This window comes from Eretmochelys imbricata, chromosome 4 (assembly GCF_965152235.1).
Source record: "Eretmochelys imbricata isolate rEreImb1 chromosome 4, rEreImb1.hap1, whole genome shotgun sequence".
NCBI classification, from domain to species: domain Eukaryota; kingdom Metazoa; phylum Chordata; order Testudines; family Cheloniidae; genus Eretmochelys; species Eretmochelys imbricata.
Window position 1 is genome coordinate 56,824,715 of NC_135575.1, and position 24,750 is coordinate 56,849,464.

The 24,750-nt window shown below is 44.3% G+C and overlaps 1 protein-coding gene across 1 annotated transcript in view; it reads right to left on the reverse strand.

The window, feature by feature from the left end:
- The window catches only part of FREM3 (FRAS1 related extracellular matrix 3), a 109,600-nt gene that overhangs the window by 23,389 nt on the left and 61,461 nt on the right, over positions 1-24,750 (reverse strand). Inside the window, 4 exon segments of the mRNA XM_077814453.1 lie at positions 2,509-2,673; positions 3,736-3,933; positions 5,501-5,710; positions 9,739-9,888. Of these exon segments, the coding sequence (XP_077670579.1) occupies positions 2,509-2,673; positions 3,736-3,933; positions 5,501-5,710; positions 9,739-9,888 (723 nt within the window).

Sequence of the window (24,750 nt, forward strand, 5' to 3'; positions counted from 1 at the left end):
CAGTAAGGTGTTGTAGAAGCTGTTTTGTTGCTGGCTTGGTGAATCTAATTATTAGAATAAATAACCATCAGTTGGGGGATTGTCTGCCCCATTCTTTGCAGTTTGCCCTGATTGAGCATTCTCAGTGTGCCCCCCACCCCAGGCAACCACAGGTCACACAGGGTCTTCTCAAACCCAGTGTCAGACCCTGCCGCTGTCTCAGTTTCCCTACTCTCATATAACCTAGCACGCCAACTTACCAGTCAGTGCACCAACAAAGCTCCCACCAGTGTCAGAATTTAATTTTTTCCCTGAGGGGTGCATTTATTGTTCAAATGTAAAATTCAACGTCGTGGGGGGGATGGAGACATTGGAGTCACTGCTTCATCTGTTTTGTTCTGGTGGAACCTCTGGATCTGGTGCATACTCCTCCTCAGCTGGATGAGGGGGCAGGTCCAGTTGCCTTCTACAAGGGAAGGGAAGAGAAGGGATGACTTCCCTAGCAGACTGGACCAACTCTGAGGGATACTACTGGTTCCATGGGCCCCAGTATGGCCAATAGGATGGATCAAAGTGGGGTTGTGGAGATCTCCATGGCACAGTGTACCAATAGTTTTGAGGCAGATGATGAGGTGGAGGTTGGTCCCAAGCTGGTGCAGGCCTTCTGCCCAGGAAGGTGTGTCTTTGGAGGAGGGAGTAATGGTTCACAGGGCAGCTCAGAATCTTCTGATGAGGAGAAAGCCGAATTCCAGATCCAAAAGTGGTAGAGATGGTGCCACCAGAGGGAAATCATAGCCAAAAGATGAAACAGGAGACAGACCCCTCCCAAAGGTCAGCTCTCCTGGTGGAGTCAGAACCTCTCTCGAAAGACAGGGATCCAATGGAATAGGAGACTCCGGGTCTGGGACAGCGAAGATCTCATCAGGAGGAGCATGGGTCTTGACTCTTGGGTCTGTCTGAGCTGCAGTAGAGACAGAATGTGCCACAGCCACAGAAGACAAATATGGTACCGTGGGTAACCAATGCTCTTGGTGATCGGTCTTCATTGGTGCTGGCAGATCCCAGGGTTTGTGTTTGGGAGATACCAGAGGCATCAGTGCTGCCGGATTGTGATCTGGTGCTGGTGGAGCCCTAGACTTGTGGGCTTTCTTGTCATGCCTCTGAGACTTAGTACATCCTAAGTTCTCTTGGGCTGAGCTTAGAGACTCGCTCAGTTTAGGTAGGGCTGTATCAGACTTATTTGAAGTGGATTTGGAGGAGGATTTGCTCTCATATTTACGAGAATGCTCCCTGCTCTCCCAACAAGACTCCATGGGGATAGATTCCGTCGCTTCTGAGTTGCACCCTGTGGTAAGAGATGCACTCCTTGCTGAGTCAGGCCGACACACAGTGGGGGTCCCTCGGCCTGGGTCCAACTGCGGCCTCATGGCCCTGTCCATTAGGTGCTTCCTACAGCTACGAGTGCTTCCCAGGTACGGCTGAGGAACGAACAGCAGGTACCGCAGCTGGTCACGACGCGGGCCCCCCTGAAGCACCACAGGCAGTGTTGGGTGTCATCACTGATTGAGAAGGACTGCAGGTAGGAAGCACAAATTTTGAAGGCCGGAGTACTGGGCATAATCCAGTACCCAAACAAGGTACAAGTCAGAAGGTGCTCCGAAGGTCAGGGAGGCCAACACTAAAAACTATCAGATAAAACTTTAAAACTCTCCAACTTCTAAAAACTATGTGCAGATATTTAAATATATGTTCACTGATAAAAGAATAAAGCTGAAGCTTTGGACTCCGGAGGTTCCGATCCAGACCAAGCAGTGGTGAAAAGGAACTGGAGAGATGGTCAATTCGCACTGCCCTGGATCTTCTTAGCTGGAGGCACAAAGTGAGCCCGGGCACGTGTGGACCAACAGACACTGCTTTCAAAATTCTCTGGCTCTGGGAGCATGGAGCGCATGCATATCTACAGTGGGATACACATAGGGACCAGCATTCGAAGAACTGCTATTCACCATGTATCATTACACAAGAACAGAGGGAAAATCAGTGAAATTGAAAGGTGTCAAATTCAAAACCGATAACCAGGAAAATATTCATAAAATGCACAATTAGCCTGTGGAACTCATTGCTACAACATCACATCAGAAGCTTAGCAGGAAACAAAAACTGTTTCGTCATTTATAAGGGTAGCAAGAGTATTCAGAGTTATGACAGTAAATACATAACAATAAACAACAAGATGCTTTGAAGGAATTAAACTTCTTGCTTCACATGTAAACAAACTTCTAAACTATTGGGATTAGGAGGAAACTTCCCCTAGGGGTGGGTTATTCAATAAATGTCAACTAGAGGGTTTCTTGTCCCTTCCTTTGAAGCATCTGGTACAGGCCTCCGCTGGCGATGGGATATTGGACTAGATGGACCAGTGGTCTGATCCAGAATAGCAAGTCCTATGTTCCAGCTTTCAGCTACCGCTGTGGTACTACTTTGAATTTGTATATTTAACAATAAACACAAAGATGCTTAAAAACTCACTGTCTTCTTCATCCTTAATCTTGATCAGGGTCTCTTTTTGCTCCCCAATGGAGGCACCAAACGTTGAGGTACTTTTTGGTGTTCCAAGCACTAGTCTGAATTCTTCCTCTTCTTCATAAATTGCATCATCCTCCAGTATTACCACACAGGGTTTCTCAATCTCTCCTGCAGAGAGGGGATAAAACAGGCATTACGCTCACCCTCACATGTGGTTACAAACCAATTGCAGCACAAAAGACCCAGGATAAAAACCAAATGCACCTTTAAGGTTCCCTGACTAATTTAAAAAAACAACAAAAACGACTAATCTCAAGAGAGTGGAAGCAAACAATGTAGTTCCAGGATAGGGTAACTCAGACCTTTCTGCTAGTTCTATTTGATATCACTCAACATATTTTCAGTGTGGTTTTCCTGCCATACCGTCCAGTGTCACAACAGGCACTCATGGGCATCCTCAGGAGCACTCAGTGGAGACCAAGGATTGAGTGATCACATAGACTGAGCCGCCTTCTTACCCTGGGAAGGATAGTTAGGATTGAGGTATATTGGTGGGGCAGCATAAAAAAAGCTCTTTGGTCAACAGAAAGTTCTGTCTCCAGGGCTGTTAATTCCCGTTAAACATCAGTGTTAAAATGTACTTTGAGAGACAAAAAAATGTCAGACCTAGTCTTTCCACTGAGAACTAGGACAGAAAGCCATAGTCACCAGCAGTGAAAGAGCTCATTGACCAGGTAAAACTCATTTTATTGGGAAATTAAGTGTGTCTTTTTTTTTTTAAAGATGACTCCGGGGTCCTCATGGACGGGTCCTGTGGGTGTTGGGTGCAGCCATGAAGAGTGCTGCTCGCCAATCATTGCTGCTGTGCTTCCACTGAAAGCATCAGATCTCCCTTCCTCTTATTTTTTCTGTATACGTACTCTGCTTCAGAAGGACAGCAGGGGCGACGCACTTAGGTAGTTTGATTTCCCTTCCTTCCCCATTTTTGGATATAAAATATTTGAAAATGCTGCAGACTGAAGCTGTGGGTACAGAGCTCTTTGCTGAAAGCCTGTGCTGCGGCAGCTTCATCTGACGTGAGATCCCGCTGGCATTACCTACATGGAGACTCCGCCCAAACTGTCCCCGGCACTCAGCTTTTATTCATTAGCCGATGAGTTCTTTTCCTCAAAAGCACTGAGAGTCACTATTCCTTATGAGGATCTCCAGTTCTCATGGGAAGGATTTTACCTGGCAGAAACACCACCACAGAGTCATCTGTGTTTGGTCGCTCCTGGTAGTCCATCATGACTTGAGCAGAACCTTGGCGAGTGTAGCAACGGACGGTAGATTTATGGTTAATATCACCACTACGATAAATGATAGCCACTAACTGTCCATCTTTTTCATTCACTGTGTACCATGGTTTCTTGAACTGGACTTTGGGTACTGAAAACAGAAGATTTTACACATTTCATTGTAGAGTCCACATGATAAGAATGCCCATGGCATGGGTACATTCTGGAAGAGAAATATTGGACGTGGACCTATTTCTCCTCATAGCCATTTGCAGCAATCAGAGGGGGTTCAGCTCAATAGGTGTTTTTAAAATAATACAGATTTTAACTCCTGATGAATTAAAACACTTTCAATCTGTATTGACTCAGCCACTGACTCAGGGACTGTCTACACAGCACACTAGCCTGCACCAGAGCTGTGTAAACATTAGTCCGCATTAGCATGCTGTGCACTAACTGGCCCATATGGACCTCGCTGGCGTGCACTAGAAGTTCCCTGGTGCACACGAATGTAGTCTATTTCAAACACTACTATACTGATGCTCACTTGACTAGGGAACTTCTAGTACACACTAGCAAGCTCCACATGGGTCAGTCAGTGCATGACGCACTAGTGCACACTAGAATGTACACTCCTCCGGTGTGAAGTAACACACCTTCTAGTCAAGCCCCTAGACTCTACTGACCTCACTGCCTTTCTTCAAAAAAAACAAACCAAACCAACCCAGCAGCTGAGAATTTGATGTATTTTGATCTAGTCTGTTTCTGAATGATGGGATTATTTTCTGTAAATGTGTGTTAAGGAGTCTTTTCTAGTTGGAGATTTAGGCATGGCATTAATACAAAAGCGATAGAGCAGCACAATCCTGCTCCCTCTGAAGTCAGTGTCAAAACTTCAAAAAGGTACAGGGTTGGGCCTGGTGGTTGCAAATTTCACACAGCTCGAGACTGGAACTAAACTTTGAAGAGCATGTTTAGAGACCAAACTGGCCTAGAACTATGTAACTTCATTTATTTATTATAATGGTGTTAATCTGCAGAAACTTGAGACCCCAGGAGATTACACCTGGCTACTTATCAAATAGCCAAGTGCTCTGAAAGGCATTGTGCTGATTATTAAATAATGAATATGAATTTTCCGTTTGTTATCTCATTGTGAGCAATGCAAGACAGTGAAGTAGTCTTACTCCTCAGCAGAAGAGGCACTACGTGTCATTTGATAGAGCTGCCTTTGAGCATCACAATTTGTACAATCACGTGAGAAACCTTTGAATTTTGCAGTCTTATACTAACACGGAGGCTGGATAACTCACCCACTTTTACAGTTTCATACTAAAGGCCTCAGTACCACTAACATGAACATTCATTTAATGATCAAATTCACCCAAGTGCAGCAGGCCCCGGTGAACGAACTTAAATGTATCTCTAGAAGGACAAGGAGAGCCAAGTCTACTTGTCCAAAAACACCATCTTCAACCACGTTGTGACCAAGTGAACAGGCTGCAGTATGGACCACAGAGGAGCTGTGCTACAGACTTACTCCAGCTTGTGCATAGAGTCCATTTTCCACCATGTCAGCTAAGGCAGAATTTCATGATAATGAACTGCAGTGCATAATTATACATGTAACAGCTAACACTATTGCCAGAAGATTTCCTGGACCTTGTATGTGTACTTTAAGTACTAAAAATAGAAAAAGCTTCTTGCTTTACACTTACAGTCAGTAATGCTATCATTGATGAAGATGGTAGTTTTGCTAGGCACCCCAAGCACTGCATTCATGGGCATATAGAGAATCAGCTCAAACTTCTCCAGACCCTCCAAAACAGGCTGTCCCAGGTCGTCGAGGACAGTCACTCGGAACGCCTGCATCTTGACTCCAGGAGCAAAGTCCAGATTCCGGCTGATGCCCACGTAATCAATTCCAGCTGTTTGGGAAGCAAAAAGGACATGGCCACTCATTTGCCATATATTAAGATTTTACCATTTATTTGCAGAATATGTTCACAAAATCAAGACAATCTGTGCCTTATTTTTCTGAGAAGTATTTATTTTGGATTTTTGTCACCTGTAAGTTAAAAAAAAACAACCTCCCCCCCCCCAAAAAAACAAACCAAAACCAAACAATGAGCATAAAAAGCAAAAAAAAAAAAAAAGCATAAAAGTCCTGATCCTCATTTGCACTAAAGGCTTGTCTACCCAGAAAGTTACTGTGGCAAGCCAGGGTGTGAATCTACATTGCACTAGCTTGATGCGCAGTAACATCCTGTATGGACACAGCTGACAGTACACGAAGTCCTGGAGGGCAGTTCATCTTACTGCAGTACTCCCAGCTGCACTCCAGGACTTGCACTGTGCTGGAGCAATGTCCACACTGAATGTTATTGAGCACCCAGTTGATGTGCTGTAGATTCACACCCTGGCTTACCATGCAGCAACATCCTGTATAGACAAGCCCTAAGGCCACTTTACTTCACTCTGGCTGTGCAAACGGACTAGAAATGTGTCTCTTTACACTGCCAGAATGGTATAAAGTGGCCTTGCTGTAAATGAGAATTAGGCCCATAGTCCTTACAGTTTTAAAATAACAATTTGGCCAATACATTGAGCATCATGCCCATGGGCCGTATTTGCTCTTAAAAGTTAAACAGAATTATTCAGCGATCAGAAGCAGTTTCTGAAGTATTACTTTACAGGTTAGCTTTTTAAAAATAAAGGAACAGACCTACAGTAATTCCACACAATCACTTGGGCTGGAAAGGGCCGGAGAAACCCATCTCCAGCACAATGCCAGGATTACTGTATCCCCAAAACATCTCTACCTCAGGATCTCATCATTAAGTGTTGACTTTCTCTCTCTCTCTATTTTTTTACAGTAACTTCAATACTGATGAACAGTGCTGGATTGACATTCTCTGGGGATGGATATTCGCTATTCACAGAAGAGGTAAAATATAAAGTCTTGACTGGAAAATTTCCATAGATGGTAACTCCACTGCTTCCCTGCCAAGCACATCCCATAGCCAAACTGATTTTATTCTGATTCCACAGCTCTTTGCACTATTTATTCCAAACTTTTCTCCTTCACTGCATCTTAAATGCACTATTTATAACCCTTGATCAATGAGAGCAATCATTTTCCTTCCTCCCCACAGCAGATTGAACATTATTATTTATAAACTGCTATCATTTCTTGCCTCGGCTATCTTTTCAGCAAACTCTGAAGATAGTCAGTCAGATGTAAATCTCAGCAGAATTTGACTTACGTGTTTAGCTCTCTTAACTTTTCTTTACCTTCACATGTATATGTGGACCTCCACATCATGAGACATGCCAACAGTAGAAAATAGTGTGTCACTCTCACAGTCTTCAAACATGTTATAGGCACTAGTTCTCACTGAGAATTTAGTCCTCACCAATTCTGAGCTTTATAAAATGTTATTTTGGTTTATAAAATTTTAGTCCAAAAATTTGTTTGAAAAGTTTCTTAACCAAATATTTCCTGCTTGGGTATCTCACACAGATCTAACTGGAATTTCATCAAACTTTACAAATATTTGGAAAGTATGAAAAATTTTAGAGGAAATTTTTTTTTCTCCAGAAACAGTAAATGTCTGAAAATAAGGGGTTATAACTGAAGCGTCTCCTCAAATCAGACATGTAACACCCTGAGTGCAACATTATTAAATTGCTTTGTAGCCAGCACAGAGCCCTATAGGAATCCAATAGCAATAAAAGCCTCCATTTCTTCCTGAACTAACAACTAGCCTTAATATTTACCACACGCCATGTGTGGTTGTCTAACTACTTCCCTGACTTACAGTAGTTCCATACAAACCCCCATTTCTCCTATTTCCCTGCAAGAATATCATAAGTTATTTAATTAAATGCCACCTGTACCTATTAAAGCCCTTTATTCAGAGGTGAAAGTAAGCCGGTCCGGTCCGGTACAGCGTACTGGCAAGAGCCAGTACGCCATGCAGGACCAGACTGGCTTCCCCAGGCTGGCGCTTTAAAGGGCCCTGGGCTCCCCACAGCGGCCAGAGCCCTGGGCCCTTTAAAGAGCTGCCTGAGCCCCGCTGCCGGAGCCCCTGGGGTAGCGGCGGCAGGGCTCAGGCGGCTCTTTAAAGGGCCCAGGGCTCCGGCTGCTGTGTGGAGCCCCGGGCCCTTTAAAGCACCCCCGAGGCTCCCCGCAGTGGCTGGAGGCCCCGGACCGTTTAAAGCTCCCTCCGAGCCCCACTGCCGGAGCCCTGGGGTAGTGGCGGCAGGGCTCTGGTGGTGATTTAAAGGGGCAGGGGCTCTGGCTGCTGCGGGGAGCCCCGGGCCCTTTAAAGCACCCCCCCGAACCTCTGGGGCTCCCCACAGAGCGGAGCCCCTGAGGCCTTTAAAGTGTTACCTGCGCCCCGCTGCCGGAGCCCCGGGGTGGCGGCGGCAGGGCTCCAGCGGCGATTTAAAGGGCCCGGAGCTATGCTGCGGCAGCAGCGGCCACAGCCCGGGGCCCTTTAAATCGCCCCTGAGCCCTGGGGCTTCCAGCTGCCTCTGCAGCTGGTAGCTCCGGGGGTGATTTAAAGGCCCCGGGCTCCCAGTTGCAGTTGGAGCCCTGGGGCCTTTAAATGTTGATTTAAAGGCCCCGCCTCTTCCGGTCGAGGCCACGCCCCACTGCTCAGGACTCCGGAGTACTGGTAAGTCCTTTAAGTTACTTTCACCCCTGCCTTTATTACTTGTTATTTTGGCAACAGCTCTGACCATTTATCACACACTTATTAAAAAAAAGAAAAGACTGCTTTCAACTTGATTAATGGGAAGGTCACTGAAGCATTATTTGTCTTTTGCCAGCAGATCACCAATGAGGAGGAATGAATGATCCTTAATAAATGCTGTTTGCTTCCCAATACCTAGCAGTTACCACAACCGCTCTTTATGTTGCTGGCTGCTTAATTAAATTCAAACAAACAGCATCCCAGCAAAACTCCATCCTACCCAAACGCTCCCAAAATCCCTCATAAAGAGATTGTCTTTGCAACCTGGCTGAGAGATGAGCTATTTTGCAGATGCAGTCAACAGGTCTGGGCTACTTTGGATCAAAGTGAGGAAGGGAAGGTTCCAGGGCTCTCATGGAAAATGCAATGCCAGCAGTTTCCTCTCTAATAACTGAGGGAGATCCAGCTTGTATACCCTCTTTCCCTGCAGCTGGGGCAACATTAAATGGGAAAAGAGGTAGTCTCTAAGGTAGACCAATCCCAACCCAGTTAGGGCTTTCTAGATTAAAAAAATAATTACACCTTGAATTCCACTCATGAACCAACAGACAGCCAGCACAGATCACAGAGCACTGGTGACATGTGATCCTGGTGAAATACACCACTTAAAGAGTGGACATTGGCATTCTGCCCCAAGCAGAGCGTATTGCAGTAATCTTATTACGAGGTGACAAAGACATCGATAACAGCAGTGAGGTCTACATCCCATAGAAGAGGTCATAAACTCTTTATTAGATGCAGCAGGAATAAAGCCATCCTGGCCACTGTATCTTATGATCATCTAAAGCAACTGGAGGCCTAACAACGCCCCTAAGTTGCAAACTCAGGTGACCCACGGCAGAGCAACATACTCAAAGGGGACAGTATTGTCTGTGCCATCTGTTCTAGTTGCTTCCCTCAGCCTATCCTCATCACTTCGGTCTTGTGTGGATTGAGCTATAATCAACTTATTAACATTCATGCCCCAGACTCTACCAGATGTTGGTGAATGAAATCATCTGCACTGTCTGAGTCAGACATAAGACTGGGTATCATCTGCCTGCCGAAAGCACCAGATTGCGCACTTCAATAACCCTGCAAAAAGCCTCATACACACATTTAATCAGAGGAGTGTCAGAATGAACCCTGATAGCACCCCACGTGAGTACAGATCAGAGAGCAATCTGAACAACATTTTTTATTTGAAAGCAACTCACCCTTCGCTGATACTGGCTCCATTTTCCTGGAACGTGCAGTAACGGAGGCCGGTTTGGAGAGATCTGTTCCAGTTCTCCAGACACGAACTTCAACGTAACCAGCACTTTCATCCACCCGATATTCAGTGTCGCCGAAGTATAAAGCAGGTTCTAAACAGAGAGAGAGAGAAAAAGGGGAACAGAATGGAGACAAAGGTAAATTTTCCAAAAAGCCTCATTTGTGCACGTGTAAATATGGGGACATGAACCTGCACTCTGCAGGTGCACACAGCTGGCCACCTTCTACCACCTGAACTCCCTCTTTCAATGCTCTTAACACCTGCAAGGAAACAAGTGTCAGAAACTGCACCTGCAAAGCCCATTGATACCAATGGAGTTTGCAAGTATAAATTCCGACACTTGTGAGCTCACAGGTATTAAATAACTGAACATGAGCATGCAGGTGCTAGAGTGTGTGCAGAAGCATGTATGTACATTTTTGTCCTCACAAGTGGAGGGCATGCTTTGAAAATGTGCTTTTAAGAGTGAGAGAGTATTACATTTCCTTAAGGTTTCTGTTTTTCCCCTCTGTAACTGGAGTAGGTCAGTTTAAGAACCTCAGTATTCATTCTAGCAGGTTAGAATAGAATCATAGAATATCAGGGTTGGAAGGGACCTCAGGAGGTCATCTAGTCCAACCCCCTGCTCAAAGCAGGACCAATCCCCAATTAAATCATCCCAGCCAGGGCTTTGTCAAGCCTGACCTTAAAAACCTCTAAAGAAGGAGATTCTACCACCTCTCTAGGTAACGCATTCCAGTGTTTCACCACCCTCCTAGTGAAAAAGTTTTTCCTAATATCCAACCTAAACCTCCCCCACTGCAACTTGAGACCATTACTCCTTGTCCTGTCCTCTTCTACCACTGAAAATAGTCTAGAACCATCCTCTCTGGAACCACCTCTCAGGTAGTTGAAAGCAGCTATCAAATCCCCCCTCATTCTTCTCTTCTGCAGACTAAACAATCCCAGTTCCCTCAGCCTCTCCTCATAAGTCATGTGTTCCAGACCCCTAATCATTTTGTTGCCCTTCGCTGGACTCTCTCCAATTTATCCACATCCTTCTTGTAGTGTGGGGCCCAAAACTGGACACAGTACTCCAGATGAGGCCTCACCAATGTCGAATAGAGGGGGACGATCACGTCCCTCAATCTGCTCGCTATGCCCCTACTTATACATCCCAAAATGCCATTGGCCTTCTTGGCAACAAGGGCACACTGCTGACTCATATCCAGCTTCTCGTCCACTGTCACCCCTAGGTCCTTTTCCGCAGAACTGCTGCCTAGCCATTCGGTCCCTAGTCTGTAGCTGTGCATTGGGTTCTTCCGTCCTAAGTGCAGGACCCTGCACTTATCCTTATTGAACCTCATCAGATTTCTTTTGGCCCAATCCTCCAATTTGTCTAGGTCCCTCTGTATCCTATCCCTGCCCTCCAGCATATCTACCACTCCTCCCAGTTTAGTATCATCCGCAAATTTGCTGAGAGTGCAATCCACACCATCCTCCAGATCATTTATGAAGATATTGAACAAAACCGGCCCCAGGACCGACCCCTGGGGCACTCCACTTGACACCGGCTGCCAACTAGACATAGAGCCATTGATCACTACCCGTTGAGCCCGACAATCTAGCCAACTTTCTACCCACCTTATAGTGCATTCATCCAGCCCGTACTTCTTTAACCTGCTGACAAGAATACTGTGGGAGACCGTGTCAAAAGCTTTGCTGAAGTCAAGAAACAATACATCCACTGCTTTCCCTTCATCCACAGAACCAGTAATCTCATCATAGAAGGCGATTAGATTAGTCAGGCATGACCTTCCCTTGGTGAATCCATGCTGACTGTTCCTGATCACTTTCCTCTCCTCTAAGTGCTTCAGGATTGATTCTTTGAGGACCTGCTCCATGATTTTTCCGGGGACTGAGGTGAGGCTGACTGGCCTGTAGTTCCCAGGATCCTCCTTCTTCCCTTTTTTAAAGATTGGCACTACATTAGCCTTTTTCCAGTCATCTGGGACTTTCCCCGTTCGCCATGAGTTTTCAAAGATAATGGCCAATGGCTCTGCAATCACAGCTGCCAATTCCTTTAGCACTCTCGGATGCAACTCGTCCAGCCCCATGGACTTGTGCACGTCCAGCTTTTCTAAATAGTCCCGAACCACCTCTTTCTCCACAGAGGGCTGGCCATCTATTCCCCATGTTGTGATGCCCAGCGCAGCAGTCTGGGAGCTGACCTTGTTAGTGAAGACAGAGGCAAAAAAAGCATTGAGTACATTAGCTTTTTCCACATCCTCCGTCACTAGGTTGCCTCCCTCATTCATTAAGGGGCCCACACTTTCCTTGGCTTTCTTCTTGTTGCCAACATACCTGAAGAAACCCTTCTTGTTACTCTTGACATCTCTTGCTAGCTGCAGCTCCAGGTGCGATTTGGCCCTCCTGATTTCATTCCTACATGCCCGAGCAATATTTTTATACTCTTCCCTGGTCATATGTCCAACCTTCCACTTCTTGTAAGCTTCTTTTTTATGTTTAAGATCTGCTAGGATTTCACCGTTAAGCCAAGCTGGTCGCCTGCCATATTTACTATTCTTTCAACTCATCGGGATGGTTTGTCCCTGTAACCTCAACAGGGATTCTTTGAAATACAGCCAGCTCTCCTGGACTCCTTTCCCCTTCATGTTAGTCCCCCAGGGGATCCTACCCATCCGTTCCCTGAGCGAGTCGAAGTCTGCTTTCCTGAAGTCCAGGGTCCGTATCCTGCTGCTTACCTTTCTTCCCTGTGTCAGGATCCTGAACTCAACCAATTCATGGTCATTGCCTCCCAGATTCCCATCCACTTTCTCTTCCCCCACTAATTCTTCCCTGTTTGTGAGCAGCAAGTCAAGAAAAGCTCCCCCCCTAGTTGGCTCCTCTAGCACTTGCCCCAGGAAATTGTCCCGTACGCTTTCCAAAAACTTCCTGGATTGTCTATGCACCTCTGTATTGCTCTCCCAGCAGATATCAGGAAAATTAAAGTCACCCATGAGAACCAGGGCGTGCGATCTAGTAGCTTCTGTGAGCTGCCGGAAGAAAGCCTCATCCACCTCATCCCCCTGGTCCGGTGGTCTATAGCAGACTCCCACCACTACATCACTCTTGTTGCTCACACTTCTAAACTTAATCCAGAGACACTCAGGTTTTTCTGCAGTTTCGTACCGGAGCTCTGAGCAGTCATACTGCTCCCTTACATACAGTGCTACTCCCCCACCTTTTCTGCCCTGCCTGTCCTTCCTGAACAGTTTATAACCATCCATGACAGTACTCCAGTCATGTGAGTTATCCCACCAAGTCTCTGTTATTCCAATCATGTCATAATTCCTTGACATCACCAGGACCTCCACTTCTCCCTGCTTGTTTCCAAGGCTTTGTGCATTCATATATAAGCACCTGAGATAACCTGTTGATCGTCCCTCATTCTCAGTATGAGGCAGGAGCCCTCCCCTCACAGACATTCCTGCCTGTGCTTCCTCCCGGTATCCCGCTTTCCCACTTACCTCAGGGCTTTGGTCTCCTTCCCCCGGTGAACCTAGTTTAAAGCCCTCCTCACTAGGTTAGCCAGCCTGCTCGCAAAGATGCTCTTCCCTCTCTTCGTAAGATGGAGCCCGTCTCTGCCCAGCACTCCTCCTTCATGGAATACCATCCCATGGTCAAAGAATCCAAAGCCTTCTCTCCGACACCACCTGCGTAGCCATTCGTTGACTTCCACGATTCAACGGTCCCTACCCAGGCCTTTTCCTTCCACGGAGAGGATGGATGAGAACACCACTTGCGCCTCAAACTCCTTTATCCTTCTTCCCAGAGCCACGTAGTCCGCAGTGATCTGTTCAAGGTCATTCTTGGCAGTATCATTGGTGCCCACGTGGAGAAGCAGGAAGGGGTAGCGATCCGAGGGCTTGATGAGTCTCGGCAGTCTCTCTGTCACATCGCGAATCTTAGCCCCTGGCAAGCAGCAGACTTCTCGGTTTTCCCGGTCAGGGCGGCAGATAGATGACTCAGTTAGCTTCACACCAGTCCAAAAACTGTACTATATGTAGACAAGATAGACGTAAAACTGTGGGGGTGACCCTCACAGTATCTTTTCTTTTAACTCAAAAAAAGTAGAAACATATCTGAAACTTACTATATTATACTATATTTTTAAAAAATCTCCCCAAAAATCCCAAGTCAAAGGGATACGTGTGTGGGGGTGGGGGAAGCAAATGGAACTTCAGGTATTAAAAGATCTGTTTTTAATTATTATCAAAGCAAAATTTTGACATGGACATGGCAGTTTAAAACTTAATCTTTCTTCTCTCTCTCCTGCGATCCTTCCCCCCTCCACCCCCCCACATAACAAACTGGCCTTAATTTTTAATGGGGAGGGGACAGAGTCTTAAGATCCAGATCAAGGAAAAGGTCAAAGTTAAAATGGGCTTAAGCAGTCACCCTGTTGTTTAGAGTAAGAGATCAAACATCACAAGACTGTTTCAAACTAGCAGTAATTTAGCAGCTTTTGGCAAATCAGGGTGGCTTGTGGAGGTAAGCAATGTCCTCGGAGTCCCAACCAAAAAGCATGAAGCCTGCACTGGGGGTACTTTGCACTATAGGAAAGTATAACACTACATACAGTGTCTCCTAACCTCTATTCACAGCTTCAGCTACTTCTGTCATCTAAACAATAGCTGTCTTTATATTATGACATGTATTATCTGAAATCAGGGTTACTACAGCTTGACAAGTTTTTCCCATGCTACATATTCTTACTGGTATGTATTAATGCCTAGTATAGGGAACACCGGTAATATCCAGGTAATACGATCTGTTTTCACACGGAAACCGGTACCTTTTTAATGGTAATCACTTTAGTGGCATGAAAATTTAGATGCCAGTTTAATACTTTGCACTTATATAGTACCTCTCAGAGGAAAGCTGCGTAAGTGCCATTAACTTCACTGAATAGCGGGGGAAACTGAGGCACAGAGGGGCTAAAGCCCAAATTCCCATAAATGGCCAGTAATGCAGGGTGGCTTGGTTTTCGGCACCCAGATGGTGATAACTAGGGCCTGATTTTCAGAGGTGCTGAGCCTGCACAGCTCCCAGTGAATTTAGTTGTGGGTGCTTAGCACCTTTGAAAATCAGGTCCTAGTCTATCATGTTGGGCTCCCAAAAATGAAGCCACTTCAAACTAATACCCAAATTTTCAAAAATGGTTACAAGTGACTTGTCCAACTCTGGACAGGGAGTCAGTGGCAGAGCCAGGAAAAGAATTTAGCTGTGTCTTTCGAGAATGGGAGCAGCATCTTTCAACTAACCCTTGCCACAGGCAGTATCTGCCACCCACCGACAGAGAGAGAGAGAGAGAAAAATCAAATAACCATCTGGCCTACGTCCAAACATTTGCCACCCAAGCTGTCAGACATCTTTAGGTACTTGCAGGAATTGTGTCGAATCACTGAACTGTGAACTCCTGTGTTACTTTACTAACCGACAGGTTTCAGAGTAGCAGTCATGTTAGTCTGTATCCGCAAAAAAAAAAGGAGTACTTGTGGCACCTTAGAGACTAACAAATTTATTTGAGCAGTCTCTAAGGTGCCACAAGTCCTCCTTTTCTTTTTGCTGAGTAAAACCTAATAATCACAAGAGACTCTCGGTTGCTGAAGAGGAGTCAGGGAACCTGGCACGTATTATTAAGGAAGGTACAAGTGTTCCAACTGAGGCTTCATGCATATTTACTTCCAGCCTTTTGACAGATTAGATTTAAATAAACAAAAATAAATTCTTCCTCAACAGACTGTGTAGTAGTAAGACTACCAAAATATAGACATTTTGGGATGGAGAAATCCAAGGAGAGATTTCGGTATGAAACCAGGGGCTTTTGTTTACAACAGTAAAGGCAGTAATCACTTCGCTTTTTCCCTTCAGAAATGTGCAGACTTCCGTAGCTTTTAAAACAGAAGTTTTTGGTGCTCTGCTGGATCACATTTCGGGCACTGTGGTGACCATAATTACTACTCCATTAGAACACTCCCCCACACCCCCGGAATCAGAATCTGACCCATTGACTCTGAATGGACAGGGAATAAACATTTTTTCTAAAGCACAATATAAATAGTTTATCTCAACTGTAATCATTCTAATTGTTTGGGGAGCGCAATTTTACAGAAATTGTGATTTTACTGATCTTGTTCACAAAGTACACTTGTCATTGTGCAATGTATTATAGTCCCTAGAACAGTGGTTCTCAGCTGTGGTCCACCGCTTGTTCAGGGAAAGCCCCTGGCGGGCTGGGCCGGTTTGTTTACCTGCCGCGTCTGCAGGTTCGGCCGATCACGGCTCCCACTGGCCGCTGTTCGCTGCTCCAGGCTAATGAGGGCTGTGGGAAGGGCGGCCAGCACATCCCTCGGCCCATGCCGCTTCCTGCAGCCCCCATTGGCCTGAAGCGGTGAACCATGGCCAGTAGGAGCCACGATCGGCCAAATCTGCGGACACGGCAGGTAAACAAATCAGCCTGGCCCGCCAGGGGCTTTCCCTGAACAAGCGGTGGACCACAGTTGAGAACCACTGTTCTAGGGACTATAATATATTGCACAATGACAAGTATACTTTGTGAACAAGATCAGTAAAATCACAATTTCTGTAAAATTGCGCTCCCCAAACAATTAGAATGATTACAGTTGAGATAAACTATTTATATTGTGCTTTTGAAAAAATGTTTGAGAACCACTGCCCTAGAAGGATAGCTAATAAGCTGTGCAATTTCTCTTCCCTTCTCTTCTTCTCGCCACAAAAAGAGATTGTCCCAGATACTGGACTTAGTTGAAATTAGCCTGGTTCATTTGCTCTATTGACATAGAAATTGGCTTTCAAATACCATATGTCCACTTTCTAACACGTGGCTTAACAGGTTTTGAAGTATGAATGGTAAATTCCTTTAAAATTTCAAGAGATCAAGCAATTTAACTTTCTTGCAGCCCAGGATAATTGTCTTGAGCTCAACCTTCATATGTCAGGCTCAGTGGTGCAAGCAGAAATAATTTCTTGCCGGTATGCTGCACTCATGGGAGGGACACAAAGGGGGAGCATGTGACCTCCCCACATGACCCCCCCCCATGCGACTCCTTCCCACACGGCCCCCAGCCCAGAGCCCCCACACTCTCCCCATCCACTCCCCATGATCCACATCAATCCCACGTTACCGGGGGGGCTCAGTCCTCCTCCGGCTGTGCTGGAGACTTCTGCTGTGCAGACCCCAGGCAGGAGGACTCAAGAGACACAGCTGTGTGGAAGGGCTGGGGGCTGGGCTGGGGGCAGTACAGCCGCGCCGAAGTTGCTGCTGGCATGGGGCTGCCCAGCAGCCCCATGTTCTGCTCCTTTCGCAGGGCTCTCCCAGGAACCGCAGCAGCAAAAGGAGCAGAATGTGCGGCTCCTCCAGCGGGGCTGTTGTTCCACCCTCTGCCCCAGCCCTGTCCTCCGGCAGGGCTGCTGTACAGACCCCAGGCAGGAGGACTCAGGAGAGCCAGCTGGTGGAGGGCTGGGTCTGGGCTCCTCCTGTGTCTTTCTGGTATGCTGTACCAGCTATAAATATCTTACTGGTACGGCGTACCGTACCACCCTACTTGCACCACTGGTCAGGCTCCTTAACTAAGAGAAGAGTAGCATTTTCTTTTAATCCACATGTGTCTACAAATACATGTACTGCAAACTCATTACAACTTAAGGGATCAACACTGCTTCCATTGAAAATGAGCCTATAGTTTGGAAATGGGACAATGAAAATTTGATGATCTGGTTATTGCATTGTTCTTCCTCCCCTGATGCTATCTACTGTTTGTCATTCCCATTGTAAAACCTTGTCTTAAACTGGATTGTAAGTTTTTTGGGACTGGCGCATACTGTCTATGATGAAGTGAGCTGTAGCTCACGAAAGCTCATGCTCAAATAAATTGGTTAGTCTCTAAGGTGCCACAAGTACTCCTTTTCTTTATACTGTCTAATGTATGTCTATTGCCTAGTGCAATCAGAAAATGATCTAGATTGGGACTTCTGAGCCTAAGTCTAACAACAATGAAAAACAAAAATACGTATTAAAACACTGTTCTTAATTTCTAATATTTGTGGTTACTGTAAGTTTCTAACTATGTACTTCTCATAATTCAAATGAATTTGTTTTTCATGCAATCACAATATGTCTCAAGAGAATAGTTCCTTGTGTTTATGTACATACTGTGTGTCCTTAGACCAGACTTGGAATTTTAGCATTATCAGTATTAGATCAGTTATTTTAATCTAGATACACTTATTCTCCTAGAAGTAGCAGCCATATAAACAATTAGTCAGTAGACTATGAATCAGAAATGACCTTAAGGAACATGACACTTGTCACGCCTCAATTATTACAGGGCTTTAATCGCTTGTCTCTGAAACATAATCCACTCTTACTACGTGGACCTAAACGTACAGCCAGTACCCTCTATAAAGCTGATCTTAAAAATAATTGGAGAGGAACAGAAGCCTATCTAACATATGCCTTCTTCTGTCTTGATAACAGATAACCAATACACAGGGAGTAGATTCCCAACTGAGTTAAAGCCACATGCTTTTTGTAAAATTATAACTGTGAAGCCAAACCAAAACAGTAACAAATCAAAGCCAATGAGTTAGATCACGGATCGGCAGCTTGCAGCAGGAGGACTGCATCTACTCTATCAGATCATTTTATTTGGCCTGCTGTTAGGGTCGCCCCTAGAATGTATTTATTTATTTTAAGATTGAGCCAAGGCACTGAGAGAGTCAGTCTTTTAGTACAGCTGCTCCTGACTCATACTGCTTGGCTTGGCTGCCTTCCCGTCAACACAGGCTCCAACTCCACCTCATGCCATCCAGGTCCAGTGATTGCCTCCCCACTGGCTGATTGGCTCTCAGCTCCCAAACAATCAGGTTCTGGCCAGGCCCCACCTAGCAGTGTTGTTACAACCTTAAAGCTGCCCATCCATGAGTTAGATTACAATCTCAGTGACGCTGAGGTAATCCAGAGCAACCCTATGAAAGAAAATGGTCTCATGGAAGTCACACACTTCCCTATGGTTGGTGAGAAAGCCAGTGCAAATCAGATCCCATGTTACATCAGTGGTACTTACAAATCCTGAAGAATCTGGTTCGTTAAATCACCATAAGATGTAGCTAACTCTGGCCTGGGGAAATTGCTGCTGAGGCAATGCTTTCAGTGATGACACTTATTATAAAGACAAAGAAGCAGGGCACCACACAGTATAGGAACGGGAAAGACCAATGAGCCTAAGCTGTTCTATCATTTTAACATTCATACATTGCCAGTGTACTGAAGTCACTAGCTCTCAGCTCAGCTCGGCAAACAGCACCTACAGCCCATAGTGCCCATAAATCCAGTGGGAGTTATGATCTACTGTGTTTGCTTACAACAAAGTATGCTGTGGTTCTACCTTAGAGCTACAGGGCCAGATTTTGGCCTTTTTGCACTGCTCTGATGCACAAAGCGTTCATAAACCTATCTGCAATAGACATCTGGAGATCCTCCTTGACACGGGTGGGGCTGTTACCAGAAAACATAATGCAGAGCAGCTCTAGCCTGGTTCAGCGCATGTGATGTCGCCATCTAGTGGCTGTCTGCAGAAACCAACAGTAGTACTTTAGTATAGTAGACAAGGCCCTTCTGATTTGATACCAAAATTGCTAGACTGATCCCTGTTGATGACTTTGGAATCTGTATGAGTAAGAGGCAGTAATTTGTTAGCTGTCAAATAAAATCAATGTAACTCTAACAGATGAATCAAGAAAGTATGTTGGTCTTAAAACTCTACAACAAGCCATTTGACTCTGGGATCACGCAGTCCTGAACAATTCCCCAAGAAATAGACAGTATAGCATTTTTCTCTTATCCAGGATTTAGTCTGTGTGGCCTTGCCATATAATCCCTGTAATGGTACATTCCCCATTTACCAGGGAAGGTTATGCTAATTCTTATGGGAGAATAGAAGGAAACTCTACCTTTCTTGTTTGTCCCCAATGACGTGATCAAAGAAATTCCCCTAGTTTTAATGACCATGATTTTTTTGTAAAAATTCTTTGCATTCAGAGGACATGTGCTAGTATGTCCCCTAAAATGCCTGGGTAGAATTTTCTATAGAGGTAACTCAATTTACAAAGATAAACATATCATTTGGATTTTAAACAGCTGATATTAAGTCAAAGAGGGTGGAGGGATCCCAGCCAAAGTAGTTTATCTTGAAATGCAGCGGATTAATAAAGAAAGCAACTCTAACAAAGGAGGTCATGCAAGTTTTTATCCTCTTCTTTCCTATCCCTTTCCATTCCTGCCAATGAAGAAACTATCAGTTTAATTACTAACCACTTGATTACATGAAGTAGAATGGCTTCTAAGCTAACTAATAATCTTTACTGATGGCCATGAATTGCCATAAACAAACCATTCATTCAAAATCCATATCCTAGTTTTCAAAAAGGCCTATAAAGTGTTTGCTCAGCGCAGACAACCTGGCATTCTCTTAACTATCGAAAAAACAAAGTTATGGTCCTGAAACCTTCTCTGTTTGTGATGCTACTCAGGCACTGCCAAAGAGCTGATGAAGATTTCTGCTTACTTATAAAATTATAAATTGTTTGCACCTCTTTCTTCAAAGCTCATTACTGAACAACTGGTTCCTTTTTTCAGTTACACACAGTCAGACAGCATGTTGCCACATAATATGAAAAAGATATAGAACCTAGAGTTTACTAGGATATGATCAAGGACCCATTACAAAACCCCCATTGTCTACTTGTATGTAGAGAACTTAGATCAAAGGACTGGCATTTTGTCTTGACTACCTGTTTCTGCTACTTCTTTTTTCTTTAGTATTTGAACAAACAGTTTCCTTTACTTAAATGCTACCTGTGATGTTACTGGTATGTGGAGTACTAATTAGCTTTAGATATGCTTATGCTTTAAATCTTTTCATCTGTTGAGTTAAATCAAACTGGTGCCTATGGAGGCTTTACATGAGTCCTGAGACCGAATTTTGAGTTTTCTCTGGGTATTTAGAACACATAAAAGATGTCAATTAGGGTGACCAGATGTCCCATTTTTAAAGGGACAGCCCCGTTTTTTGGGACTTTTTCTTATACAGGAGCCTATTACCCCCCCACCCCCGTCCCGTTTTTTTCACAATTGCCATCTGGTCACCCTAATGTCAATACAGGTACAGAGTAGCATAATGAAGGCCCCGATCCTGCAACAACACTGGCAGGCAGAGCCCTGCATCTGTGTAGAGCCCCATTGACTTCAACTGCACATGCTGTTGCAGGATTGGGGCCTAGGAGAAGTGACAGAAAATTCTAGTAGAAATATTATTTCAATAAACAATTACAGGATGTCTCATTATAAAGCTCTTCATTTTAAGGAACCACTTGATATATGCCTCTCAACTCCATTCAAATCCATTTCAAGCTCTTTTTAACATTCACTCCATTATAACATGAAAAATATATATGTATCCCAAGTAAAGATGGGTCAAAACTAGAACCTCAGATCTGAAACCCTTCAGAGTCTGAAGGAGAGCATGACTGCATATGAATCAGCTCCTGTGATGGTGGTCCCATGTCAGAACCAAAACCTGAAGGGGCCAATGTTTGGAAGCAGCCAAAAATTCCACAAGATTTTGGTTCAAGATAGTGAAAAATCTCATGGAATCTGGTGATCTCACAAGATTTTTGAGACTGGGCAGAAATCTCATTAGAGCTACTTGCAAGATACTAGTGCTGTCTCGTACCTACCCTAACCGTAACATGGATCTGTGACTGAACACCATCTCTTTACCTTTTCTCTAGCCCCCATACTAGACTTACAGAAAGGGAATAAGGACTCAAATTATTGCACTGGTGCTTGAACGGCTAACATTTACCTCAGCTACACCGTCTTTACTGTTAGAACAGATTTTCTGTAAGACATTGTTTAATTTGTTAAAGGTGCCATATAAATATTTAAATAACACTAATGAGGTAATAAAACTTTCTGCAAACACCTGCAATTTTTACTGCTAACATTTGAATTCACTTTCTTTCTGTTGTAAGGAGAAAGCTTAGACTGGTTACCACATGTGGCTCTGTGACTCTCACTGATTGTTGGAGCTTTAGAAATGCTTATGTCGATCGGCCCCTTAGTTCAAGGCTCTAGTGATCAAATATATAACTTAGCGCTGACACGTTTGATAATGGACTATCCGATAACCCAAACCTGTTCCATTAAGCATTTTGAGAAGTGTAAAGCAACAGACACAGGAAATAAAACCCAACACTTTGTCTCTTTACTTTCAGGAATTCTCTGGAAAGAAATCTTTTAAACCAAATCTTAAAAAATAAAATAAAATAAAATAAATTCTTTGGGCTTGATCGTGCACAGTGCAGTTACTGAGTGTTGTGCATATAAGTGCACGGTAAAAAATGATTATTGGTACAGGTAGTGCATGGGGAGCCTGATGCAGCATTAGTGAGAGAAGTGCAGTGTGGCTGCCAAGTTGCGCATGACTATTAAAGCGTAGGGGGAGAAGGCCTTGCTAAGTTTCTTATTAGAATGATAAGGATCATGCTTCTACCTACATAGCCCCTCTAAGGGTCTGATCCTACTCTCATTGAAACCAATGGCAAAATTCCCAGTGACTTCAATGGTACTAGATCAATCCCATACAGGCTGATATTATGCACTTATCTGAGTGCTAAAGTCTGTCTTCTCAGACACATCTGTTCTCTACTCACATCTCACCCCATTTGTACCCTGTGCACTTGCAGCTAAAGGGCTTTCAGAGCGGAGACTGTACCGTTCAGCGTGGAGGACTATGGCTAGCACTACCCCTTAATCTTATCTGCCCCCAAGTGCAATCTCCACTCAGACTTGTGCTGGAGTGCAGCAACCTTCTGCACCATGCAACCACTTAACGGCATCTTTTCTTGTAAAATCAAATCCTTTTATACATGGAGGTGCCTCTATTTGAGCCAACTATGGACTGTTTTTGGCTTAGCTCATGCTCCCCAACACTGACCATTTCTTCTAGGAGTGCAGTAAGCGGGAATGTTATCAAATGGATAATTTCATGCACTGGATCTTTCCCTTCAATACCATGTTTATAAGCTGCTGCTGAAGGCTGACATCCTAACTCTGGAGTAACAAATGGAAATACCTATAAAAGGGGTCAGCTTGTATACTAGAGCTCCCAGAACACAATTTACCTTACTGAGGCCACAACAAGGGTTTGTTGGGTTTTTTTTTTTTTTTTTTGATATTGTACTGTAGTAGGACAACTGTTTTGAATTCAAAAGGCCACAAGCCTAAAATGCATTTCAAGTTTTGGGTTCAGTTACTGCAAAACATTTTGTCTGACTGTGGGCCTGATCCTCCACTGCCTTGCACTTTGGGTAGTCATTTACATCTGCACAAAGTGAGGGCATTGTGGCTATGGAACGGTCTCAATCAAAATAGGAACCATTCACACGCACTTTTCAGAGGTATAAATCATCACACAAGGTAAAAAGCAGTGGAGAAGCAGGCACCATGATAGCAACTTTACCACTCGCGCTAGAGTCCACTTTCATTTGTTTTTGTCAGACCCTCTCATTTGCTCCTTCCATTAGGCTTTGGTGCAGCTCAGAGGACTAACAGAACTGTGGCACAGTGCATCTAGTCATGAGTAATTTGGTCAAAGAACTCTGTGATGAGTTACCAAAGAAATTAAACACATTATTTGGGAGGCTTGGGCATGCTCTTTGTATCTGTGTAGTTTTTGACTTTTAAAAGCTATCATTATTATTCCAGTAGGAAAGAGGCATTTTTCTGGTTTGAGAGTGCCTGCAAATCCCATTAAGCGTAACAATTTGAAATGTCAATTTGGCCCACGTGTTCTGTTTTGTTGTGTTCTATTTTACAAAAGATGTTTTTTTAAAACAAATGAAGAGATGATCTTGCAAACACTACCAGTGCTTCCTACTATGAGAAGTTCCTGTGACTTTAAAGGGACTACTCGCTGTAGTAAGCATTATGTCCATTTGTTGGATCAGGATTTTGTTCTGTAGGAAAAGGTACTGACTGAAATCCTGACTCCAATGAAGTCAGTGGGAGTTTTGCCATTCAGTGGATCCACAATTTTACCCTTAAACACTGTCTGAAATAATAGGTTGGAGAAGGATGGCTATTAGACAAACTTTATTAACTTGAAACAAACAAAAAGGTAATCTCCCCAAAAGGGAAAAAAAGATAAAAATGTTTTATTTAAAATCATAAAAACGTAATGCTGGAAGGGACCTCAAGAGGTCATCTTATCCATCCCTCCCTTGATGAGGCACGATTAAGTATAACTTAGACTATCCTAAAGAAACAACTGATTTGGAAAAGAGAGTCACATATAATACCTGCAGCAATAAGGATAGCAAAATATATTGCCATAGCTAGCCCACCATAAAATACAAGAAAACCTAAATATTGATGAAGCTGAGTGGGGTGGCGGGAGGAGGCAATGTGCCATAAATTATAAAGCAATAATATGACATAGGGACAGTACTAATTCCAGGTCCAAAGCTCATATCCAACACCAGCTACCAAAATTTGGGAGACAAAAAGTTGTTCAGCTTCTCATCTCTAGATCCAAAACCACCTATGCAGTTTTAGATTCCAGATCAGATCCCACAACAGCAGGGGCCTGTTTTCTGGATCCAGTTCAGATTTGGCTCAGGATGACTGAAATCTCATGAAATCATCCAGTCTCAGAAGACTTCAGTTATTTTCGATCAAACTCCTCCAAGGACAATTCACAAGATTTTTGAACCTAAGCCCAAGCCCTAGTTCCATCTGAGATACAAACGTCAAACCACAGCGGAAATGAAATCCAGATTTTGCCTAAATACCACTTCCTCAGACTACTGTTAGCTCTCAAAAACT